Genomic DNA, 10,636 nt, shown 5'->3' on the forward strand with positions numbered 1-10,636 from the left:
CATATGCAAATAAGTTATGCTAATAAGTTATGCTAATGAGCTCCTGCACCTCTTTTTCTACAAAATGACCCCTGGGCACGACTAAACACCAAGGTGCACAGAATGCTGTTACCTTCCCACCGAAGCAGCACCTATTTATCTACTTGCAATTTCTTGCTTTCGAATTGCTAGGTTGGCAGGAGCGGGGACCAGAGATGGGGGCTCACTCCATCACACGGCACTCGGGTCTCGAACTGCCGAGCTACAGACCTTCCGGTCTGCAGCTCAGTGTCTTAACCTCTGAGCCACCGCGGCCCAACAATAATACTAATCAACATTAAAAGTAAAGGAACAAAAATAACAGCAATATAACAATGAGAGAAGTGAAATACATGGTGAAAAAACAGAAGAATTACAAAGCCTATGTCTACGTGCAGAACCTATTACAAATGGTATGACAAGGTTATTTCAAAGCAGCGCTATAAAGTTGTAACAAGATGGAGTAACACAATCTCAGTTGTTATTAGGCAGAACGTAATCCAAAATGTTCTCCGAGCTTCTTATATGATCAGAAATTTTCTGGTTAATAAAGAAGTCCCAAATCTTTCTGTACCAGTTATGAATTGTGGGGAGGTCTTTGTCCTTCCATTTGGAAGCCAGTAAAGATTTTTGCAGGTGCCAGAAAAATAAAAAACAAGTCTTTCCGTATATTAGGGATATTGGAGTCTTCCCAAAAGCTTAGTGAAAGAATTCCCGGGCGATTAGGTACAATGTATCCTGTTATACGCTCAATTTGAAGCAGTATTTTCCCCGCAGAAAAGTTTAATTTTCTCACGACCCCACCAATAATGTAGCTTGGTACTTCATCTTTGATGCACAGGAAGAGTATGGGGGATCCTCTGTATAAATTGATTTGCTTACAGGCGTCTGTTCTTAATTTATTCTCAAACGTTCCAAGACTTGGGCCGGTCTTACTGAGCACCTGCTATCTACTCAAATGACACCCTAGATTCAAGTCCAGTAGCACCTTAAAGGTGAGCAAGATTTTCGAGGTATGAGGTTTTGAGAATCAAAGCTCGCTTCGTCAGATACAAGTCGGAATGGAGATCTGCTGGTGTGACTTTGGGTCAGTCACAAGCTCTCTCAGAGCCGTTCTCTCGAGAGCAGTTCTCTCAGAGCTCTCTCAGCCCCACCTACCTCACAGGGTGTCTGTTGTGGGGAGAGGAGGAGAAGGAGACTGTAAACAGCTCTGAGACTCCGAGTGAAGGGTGGGGTGTACATCCTCCTTCTCCTCCTCCTCCTCCTCTTCTTCTTGGTGTAGTGGTTAAGAGCATGGACTCTAGTTTGAGAGAACCGGATTTGATTCCCTACTCCTCCACATGCTGCTGCTGGTGTGACTTTGGGTCAGTCACAAGCTCTCTCAGAGCTGTTCTCTCAAGAGCAGTTTCTGTCAGAGCTCTCTCAGCCCCGCCGACCTCAAAAGGTGCCTGTTGTGGGGAGAGGAAGGGAAGGTGATTGTAAGCCGCTTTGAGACTCCTCAGGGGAGAGAAAAGCAGGGTCTGAAAACCTACTCTTCTCCTTCTTTGACTTTCAGAAGTTCATACCCCGAAAATCTTGTTGGTCTGTACGGTGGTCCTGGACTTGAATCCAGCACGGCTACCCTCTGAAGAGATACCCTGAGTTTGTGGCACATTTTCCCAGTTGGTATATACCACTCACATCTGGGGTTAGGGTTGCCAAGTGCGTTTTTCTTGGCGGCGCAAAGCATGCACGTCAGCCGGATGTGACGTGCTGACGCCGGGCATGCTGGAGGCGGGGCCACAGCTATCTGAGGGGAAAACATAGTTTTCCCCTCAGATGGCTGTGGCCCCGCCCCCAGCATGCCCGGCATCATCACGTCACATCCGGCTGACGTGCACGCCGGGGTGGGGTCCCGGTAGGACTTGGGAGCCCTATCTGGGGTGGTGCCTATCTCGGACAGCCCTTTAACCAGGGCAGGTTTGTTGCCAGGGTTGCAGAGAGAAAGTACAGGAAAGAGGGGAAGTAATCGGGTCATTAGGATTTTTTGGATTGCGGGGCAATTTTTTTTCTGGTGGGGCTGAAAGTGCAGACAGAAAAGCCAAAATTCTGAGGATTATGACTCAGCTACTGTGGAAATCAAGCTTTTAAAAATCATTCACTTCAAGGTGCTGGTACTTACCTTTACGTACCTGAGGGACTGCCTTTCCCCATACAGACCACAGAGAGCACTTCGATTGGGGTCAAAAAACCGTCTAACTATCCCAGGCCCTAGAGATGCCAGGCTAGCTGCTACTAGGGCCAGGGCTTTTTGCGGCTCCTACCTGCTGGAATGAGCTCCTGGAGGAGATCAGGGCCCTGCGGGACCTAGGACACTTCCACAGGGCCTGCAAGACGGAGCTCTTCCGCCAGACCTTCAACTAGGAGCCGCCCACCGCCCATCCCCAACACCGCCCACCACTGATGTCACCAACTGCGTGGTGGTAGGTTGGCCCTTCAGGAGACTGAGATACAGCATTGCGGGAGGCCGAAATATCGTTACGACAGGGGCCCTAGTATGACTTCTGTTTGCATGCCATCGCTAACTGAATGAAGAATGAATATCACTACGAGCACTTTTTGGTATCAACTGCATCTAAGTTAATTGTATAACTGTTTTATCTTGTTTTTAACTGTTTTATCTTGGCACGTGGTGCTGATGATTGTGAGCTGCCCTGAGTCCGCTTGCGGGGAGGGCGGGATATAAATCCAATAAATAAATAAATAAAGCAAGTGTAGATGCTTCTGCAGATCTTAGCCCCAGTGTGTGACAACAGCAGGCTGAGAAAGGGGGGGGGGGATAAATTTTCTGGTAGATGGTAGGCGTGGCACTGGGAATACTTATCTGGGTTTGGCCAGGGTAGAAGAGAGCTTTGAGGCAATCTCTTCTCTCTCTGAGTCTTCTCAAGCTCTCTGTCCTACATAGGTGTTCTTAACCATTTAGCCCATGGAAAGCTGTGACCAGGATAGATCTCTAAATTGCAAGCTGTCAACCACTTGAGACGACAGTTCTCAGCTGCCGCAAGTTAATCACTTCTGCCAACCTAGGCAACAAGTCTGAGAACAAGCCGGCAGGTGGCGGGGAATGACTCCTCTAGTCAAGAAAGCTCACACTTGGGCAGAAAAACTCACTGAAAGGAGACCAGTTTCTTGACACAGACTTAGAAGGGATCCTAGAGGTCACCTACTCCAACCCCCCTGCTCAGTGCGGGAATCAGTCAACTACAGCACCCCACTCTACTTAAAGAAGCGCCTGCCTTTAAAAATGTTTAAAGATGATCGGAAAAAAGCATTTCCAGGAGAAATTCTTGTGGGGCTGTGCTTTTAAGAAAGGGGGCGGAGCACCCCAAAAGCCCATCATAGCTATGGACCTGGAAGTAATGCTGTTTAAATCCTACAGCTGTTTTGACCACATGAAGCTGCCTTTTACTGAACCAGACCTTGGGTCCATCAAAGTCAGTATTGTCTACTCAGACTGGCAGCAGCTCTCCAGGGTCTCAGGCGGAGGTCTTTCCCATCACCTCCTGCCTGGTATTTTTTAACTGGAGATGCTGGGGATTGAACCTGGGACCTTCTGCACGCCAAGCAGAGGCTCTTCCACTGAGCCACAGCCCCTCTTGACAGCTCTCCAGGGTCTCAGGTGGAGGTCTTTTCCATCACCTCCTGCCTGGTATTTTTTAACTGGAGATGCCGGGGACTGAACCTGGGACCTTCTGCGTGCCAAGCAGAGGCTCTTCCACTGAGCCACAGCCCCTCTTGACAGCTCTCCAGGGTCTCAGGCGGAGGTCTTTTCCATCACCTCCTGCCTGGTATTTTTTAACTGGAGATGCTGGGGATTGAACCTGGGACCTTCTGCACGCCAAGCAGAGGCTCTTCCACTGAGCCACAGCTTCTCTTGACGATACCCTCCAGGGTCTCAGGCTGAGGTCTTTCCCATCACTTCCTACCTGATCCTTTTAACTGGAGATTCCGGGGACTGAACCTGGGACCTTCTGCATGCCAAGCAGAGGCTCCACCACTGAGCCACAGCCCCTCTTTACAGCTCTCCAGAGTCTCAGGCGGGGTCTTTCCCATCACCTCCTGCCTGGTCCTGTTTAACTGGAGATGCCAGGGATTGAACCTGGGACCTTCTGCACGCCAAGCAGAGGCTCTTCCACTGAGCCACGGCCCCTCTTGACGACCCTCCAGGGTCTCAGGCTGAGGTCTTTCCCATCACTTCCTACCTGATCCTTTTAACGGGAGATACTTGGGATTGAACTTGGGACCTTCTCTGTGCTAAGCGGATGCTCTGCCAGTGAGCCACAGCCCCTCCCGTCTGCCACTTTAAACCGCATTTCTGCGTATCTCCTACTTTTGGGGGAGTGCAGAAAAATAGAATGGTGATTGTAAACAAAGGCAGATCTGGTTTCTGATATGCAAAAAACAGGCTGGGGGCGTGGCTCAGTGGCAGAGCATCTGCTTGGCATGCGGAAGGTCCCAGGGTCAGTCCCCCAAATTGCGTGATAAGAAAGTTCACTGCCTGAGACCCCAGAAAGCTGCTGCCAGTCAGAGGATTCAAGGGTGACCTTGAAAGACCAAGAGTCTGATTCTATAAGACTGCTGGACAAAGTTTGAGTCCAGTGGCACCTTTAAGACCAACAAAGTTTGATTCAAGGTATACGCTTTCTCGTACGGTGTGCGTGCACACGAAAGTTTATATTGTGAATAAAACTTTGCTGGTCTTGCCACTGGAGTTGAACTTTGTTCTGTTGCTTCTGTCCAACATGGCTACCCCCCTGAATCGGTCTATAAGACAGCTTCATGCAGGTTTGCAAGTAGAAGAAGAAGAAGAGATTGGATTTATCCCCCGCCCTTCACTACCCAACTGAGTCTCAGAGCGGCTTACAAACTCCTTCCCCTTCCCCTCCCCACGACAGACACCCTGTGAGGTAGGCGGGGCTGAGAGAGCTCTGACAGAAACTGCTCTTTTTCAAGGACAGCTGTGCCCAGAACTATGGCTTGCCCAAGGTCATCCAGCAGGTGCAAGTGGAGGAGTGGGGAATCAAACCCAGTACTCACAGATTGGAGTCCGCGCACTTAACCACTACACCGAACTGGCTCTCAGTAGATAGGCTTTGCTTCTGCCCGGTTTCAGAATTGCTTTGTGGCTGAGCAGGATGGCGAATTTTGAACTGTGCATCAACCTTCCTGCATTTTGCGAAGAATGTGAGGGTTTTCTGTGATTGCCATGATGGGGGTGGGGGGTGGGCAGGGGATGCATCAGGAGCCCAAGCTGGAACCCAAGGCTAAGAACAAGTGTGGATCTTGCGTATTGAATATGTGAGTATTCTTCTGTGTCTTGAACGGGCGCATATTCTTTCACGTTATCGAATGGGCGAATATTCTTTGTTTCGCATTCTGAATGGACGAATGTTCTCTCTTTTGCTTTCTGAATGGGCGAATATTCTCTCTCTTGCAGCTCCTCAGCCAGCAGGGCCTCCTCCGCCCCTCTCGAGCCCCCCGGTCACATCCCAGCAGCCCCCGCCAGCGGTGCAGCAGGCTCCGGTCCAGAGCATCATGCCTCAGCAGTTTCTGGCGCCCAGCACTCCCCAGGTCATCTCGTCTCAGATCCAACAAGTGCCGGTGAGCAGTAGCTGTAGGGTAGGATCCACTCACTTGCAGGTGAGACTCAACAGGCTGAAGTGGGACCCTTGAACACCCTCTTCCCTCCCCCCCCGCAGGTTCTACTGCAGCCCCACTTCATCAAAGCCGACTCTCTGCTTCTGACGGCGGTCTCCGGGGTCAAGACTTCGGGCATCACAACACTGGCCACCACAACAGCTGTGCAGTCCACACCGCTGCAGATGCCGGTGGGTGCCCGCCTCCTTTGAGATTTCTCAGTCCCCCCCCCTTACCATATAAATCCCTGCAGCTTGGGATTCGGGGGGGGGGTCTTTTAACCCGTTCAACCGAATACCTTCCTCATTCTGATTCAGCTCACCGAAGCAGTAGTTTACTTATATGGGTAGATATTTATACTCTGCTTTTCTCTGCAACGGGCACCACAAGCGGTTTGCGTCATTCTCCCCGCCTCCATTTGGTCCTCACAACAACCCTGTGAAGTAGGTTAGGCTGTGAGACTGTGATTGGCTCAAGGTCACCCAGGGGACTCCCATGGCAGAGTCAGGATTCGAACCTGGGTCTCCCAGATCCCAGTTTGACATTCTAACCACTATTCCACACTGGCTCTCTTGGGCAGTGTACAAGTGAAATAAAGAAAATGCCAGGAAAGGCAGTTTAGAGATTACTTGTTTTGCTTTTTGATTTTTATTTAGAAAGTTTATATTCTGCCTTTCTATTTAAGGAACGCTTACTTTGCAGACAGTTGGATGTGTGTGCTGTCTGCCCCAATCTAGCAGTTGGTGTTGGCTAAGAAACCAACAATCTTTATTTTCATATTTTTTTTTTCTGTCTGAAGTTCTGTTGAGCTTTTGCAAATTCCTGCCTGTCAATATTATCCCAATACTGGCATATCTTGTCGCTCGTAAGTCACCTCTTTTTTCCTCTTCCCTAAGATTCTAGTCCTTGTGATTAAAATGTGGGATTCGCTGCCAGAAGATGTAGTGGCCACAGGAATAAACCGCTTTAAAAGTGGATTAGATAGATTCATGGAAGATAAGTCTATCAATGGCGACTAGCCATGGTGACAGAGGAAACTCAACATTCAGAGGCACTAATACTCTGAATCCCATAGCCAGGGGGCAACATCAGGGGAAGGCCTCAGCCTCTATACCCTGTTGTCAGCCATCCAGAGGAACTAGTTGGCCCCTGTGTGAAACAGGATGCTGGACTAGATGGACCCTCACTGGTCTGATCCAGCAAGGCTCTTCTGATGTCCTTATGTGGTTTCAAAGAGAGGTTCGAAGTCTATGGACAGGGCCCAGTAGTGTAGCAGACCCCAGAAAGGCAAAGAGGTCTTTTCTGTCTTTCAGACGCTAGTGAGTGGCGGCGCCATCCTGGCAACCGTGCCATTGATGGTGGACACGGATAAGCTGCCCATTAACCGCCTGACCGCCGGGAAGCCCCTGGCGAACCAGGGCAAAGGTGAGAAACGCACAGCGCATAACGCCATCGAAAAACGTTACCGCTCGTCCATCAACGACAAGATCGCAGAGCTGAAGGATCTGGTGATGGGCACGGATGCCAAGGTAGGCCAATAGTGTTGCGCCGCTCTCGTTTGTTTCTGCCAGGGTGTGCGGCAAAATGCCTTGCTGTGCTGATGAGGGGTACAAGGGGGATTGCCTGAGTCTTTCACCAGGTGCCTTTCACCATGCTATCCTTTGGCAGCTGAACAAGTCGGCCATTTTGCGGAAGGCGATCGACCACATCCGTTTCTTGAAGCAGGCCAACCAGAAGCTGAAAACAGAGAACATGGCCCTCAAAATGGCTGCCCAGAATAACAGTGAGTTTCCCACTCCCTGGGCCCATTTTCCCTTCAGAGACGCAGCTTCGGAACCAGAGAGCATCATGGGAGGTTTTCGGCCTAGCACCGGGTTGCCTGGCAACAGCATCCAGCTGAGCGCCTTTCCGGGAGACCCGGGGACCATTCTTTATGGTGTTCTGGTTCCTAGCTGTGCAGTCTGTTAAGAATCCTGACACTCCGTTTGCCGGGTGACCAACAGAAGTGGTATAGCCCTGCTGGGAACAAGGCAGTCCGGAGTCAAAAGTAAAATCGGCCTTGCCTCTGCTTCCATTGCGTTTGGCTTCGTGGCGATGCGGATTCTAGCTGTGGAGAGGAAGACTGTTATTTCACCAACTTGCTGTTCTCTCCCGCTTTCACAGAGTCCCTGAAGGACCTGGTAGCCACATGTGGCAGGAATGTGGAAGACCCTGCAGAAGGGGTGAAACTGATGGATACCATGACACCGCCCCCGTCGGACGCTGGCTCCCCCTCATACAGCAGCCCCCTTTCACTTAGCGGGACGAGCGGAAGTGACTCGGAGCCCGACAGCCCGTTCTGTGAAGAGGCCAAGGTGGGAATTTGGGTAGGGAGGAAGTGGAGGGGTAAATCTCAAGACTGGGGTATACCCCAGGGGAAGATAACAAGGTCTGCGGGTAGGCAAGAAGAAGAACAAGATGGCTGCTAAGCAATTTAGCGCATGAAGGGGGGTATTATTATTTTTAAATATTATTCCTTTCTCAAAAAAAAGGTGGGATACGGAAGGGAAAGGAGGAAGGGCGAAATATTAATTCATCAGGTTTGTCAAATAATATGAGTTGTTACGTACAAAAACCAGACATGTTACCAAATATATTACATATTTCAAATATAGAAACAGACATTAAAACATTTTGAGATAGATTCTCTCTTTAAAGAGTAAACAAGAATTTTCCTTTTTCCTTTTTTTGCAAATTTTAATTATTTTATATACAGAAAAGGGGAGAGGGGAAAGGGGTGTAGAAAAGAAAAATACAGAAATATTAAAAATTCCAGTTTCGCATTCTGCATGCATATCTTCTCATTACAATTTCACAACTACTTCATCTATCCTTCTTCTTATTTACAAGAACTTTCCTAAGGTTAGCGATAATCTATAAACGATAAAGGAAATTACATCTTTAACAGTTGAAGAAACTTCTGTGCTAAAAGTGAATCACAGTCAAATCCTTAATATTGTCTTAATTGTTTATCTAAATTTAAATTTTATTCTTACTAATCATTTAACTACCAGTGAGGATGGTATGATTTACCTGTGAGGGTGCCATCCTGTTTCGTAATTCTCTGCACCTGTTTTCTCTAGTCCTGAGTGCATGGAATTGTCTCTCAATCTCAACCCTGTCTGTTGTTGTCTGATGATTTGCAGGTGAAGGTAGAGGCTCAGACGCTCTCCGCTGGCAGTCTGGGGATGCTGGACCGGTCCCGCATGGCTCTGTGCGCCTTTGTCTTCCTCTGCCTCTCATTCAACCCTCTGTCATCCATCTTGGGAGGGTCAAGTTCTGCCGGCCCCTCAGAGGTTGCTAGTCCGAGTGGCCCTGGGCGCAGTATGAAGTCTGAGAATGAGCCTAGAGGTGAGTTGTGGGGTGGGATCAATGGGGGGGTCCCGGGGAGGGGAGCTGGGGTCGTCCCCAATGGACTCGAGCTCAATCACTCTCTGCCCGCAGACACATTGCTTTGCTTCCTGTTTGGGGGCGGGTAGCAGGGGCCATTTCGTAGAAAAAGAGGTGCAGGAGCTCATTAGCATAACTTATTAGCATAACTGATTTGCATATGCCACACACCCCTGACATCACCGAAAGTGGGTCAGAAGGCAACGCCCACCACTCAGGCTCCACTGGACTGTTTTGGATTGCTAGCTGGGGGGACGGGGACGCGCAGATCTGCCCTTGCAGAGGAGGGAGAGCTTGTACCTGAAGGCGGGCCGGGGGGGGGGGGGCTCTGCAACTTATCTTGCTGCTTCTTGCTCCTCATGGCCCAACTGAGGGCTGCTGGGAGCAGGAGGCGGGGCTTGTTGCATGCGCCCGCCCCCTGGGCTCCTTACTGCCGGAGCTCCGCTCCTGTGCGCTCCCGCAGGAAATGACCCCTGGCGGGTAGGACCTGGAATGAGATGTTCACACAGGGCTACTTTCAGACAGCAGGTGTGTGAGTGCCTTTTTTTGAATGTCCTCCTCGTATTCTGCCCCTGCAGATCTGTTTCACACTAGGAAATCTGAGCTAATGTCTAAAATGTAGTGTATCAGGGAGGGGGTCCATGTATGCGTATACGGGAGAGTTTCTCACCCGGGGAAGCAGGGAAGAGTTGAGAAATGTCCTCTTCCTGCTGTGTAACATGATGCCGCCCCACTGTTGAAAGGGAAGTGTCTGTGTCTGGTTTCCTCCTCCTAGTTACCGAACCATCCCGCCTCCTGATACCATTTCAGCTCCCCAGAATAAAAGTCTTGGAAGGCAATTCTGTGCTGTGTGAACAAAACAGTGCAATGCTGGCGAGGAGGTGTCAGCTGTCCTGGACAAGGCCTGCAAAACAGACATTAAAAAAACCATGCCATGCGGTGGCCTTGCAGTGTTCATGTTGATTCTGTGAGGATATTATCTTGGAAGGAACCCCTTGAAGAGGTCTTTGGAGAGGGACAGTGTGGGATCGTTGAGGTCAAGGGCGTGTGTTCGGGATCCTGCACTGCACCCTCCGCACGAGGGATAAACTGCCTATACTGTGCAAGCCTTTTATGAACTTGGACACTGCCTAGGGGTTGCAGCATTTGGGTTACCTCAACGAGGGCTGGACTAGCAGTGCCCTAGACCAGGGGCGGCCAAACTTTCTCAGCGTAAGAGCCAGAGGTCATTTTGGGGGAATCGTGGGGGATCGCAGTTCCCCCGGGTGAGGTACGGGGGCGGGGCACATGACGAAGCCCCGCCCCCTGCTTCCGGCCGCCCCGCTTCCGGACCTCATTCAGCCAGGAGCAGGCAGGAGAAGAGGGAGGGTAAGTTGCTTCCTCCCTGCCTCTCCCCACCCCTGCCTGCCTGGGGCCAGGGAGGGCCTTCGCGGGGCTTCCTTGCACTCCCGCCGGCCTTGCAGGTCCACCGCCGGGCCCCTCATGGGGCTCAGCAGTGGAGCTGCAAGGCTGG

The 10,636-nt window shown here is 50.4% G+C and overlaps 1 protein-coding gene across 2 annotated transcripts in view; it reads left to right on the top strand.

Annotated features, from left to right (window-relative positions):
* Positions 1–10,636, top strand: part of SREBF1 (sterol regulatory element binding transcription factor 1) — a 54,414-nt gene that overhangs the window by 22,669 nt on the left and 21,109 nt on the right. For both annotated transcript variants that reach the window (XM_015427663.1, XM_015427664.1), the window contains exons 3-8: positions 5,495–5,658; positions 5,757–5,885; positions 7,008–7,223; positions 7,363–7,477; positions 7,858–8,048; positions 8,880–9,084. In XM_015427663.1, coding sequence (XP_015283149.1) covers positions 5,495–5,658; positions 5,757–5,885; positions 7,008–7,223; positions 7,363–7,477; positions 7,858–8,048; positions 8,880–9,084 — 1,020 coding nt within the window. The remainder of the gene's footprint in view (positions 1–5,494; positions 5,659–5,756; positions 5,886–7,007; positions 7,224–7,362; positions 7,478–7,857; positions 8,049–8,879; positions 9,085–10,636) is intronic.

The sequence above is a fragment of the Gekko japonicus genome, unplaced genomic scaffold, assembly GCF_001447785.1.
Source record: "Gekko japonicus isolate JY-2015 unplaced genomic scaffold, Gekko_japonicus_V1.1 scaffold136, whole genome shotgun sequence".
NCBI lineage: Eukaryota > Metazoa > Chordata > Lepidosauria > Squamata > Gekkonidae > Gekko > Gekko japonicus.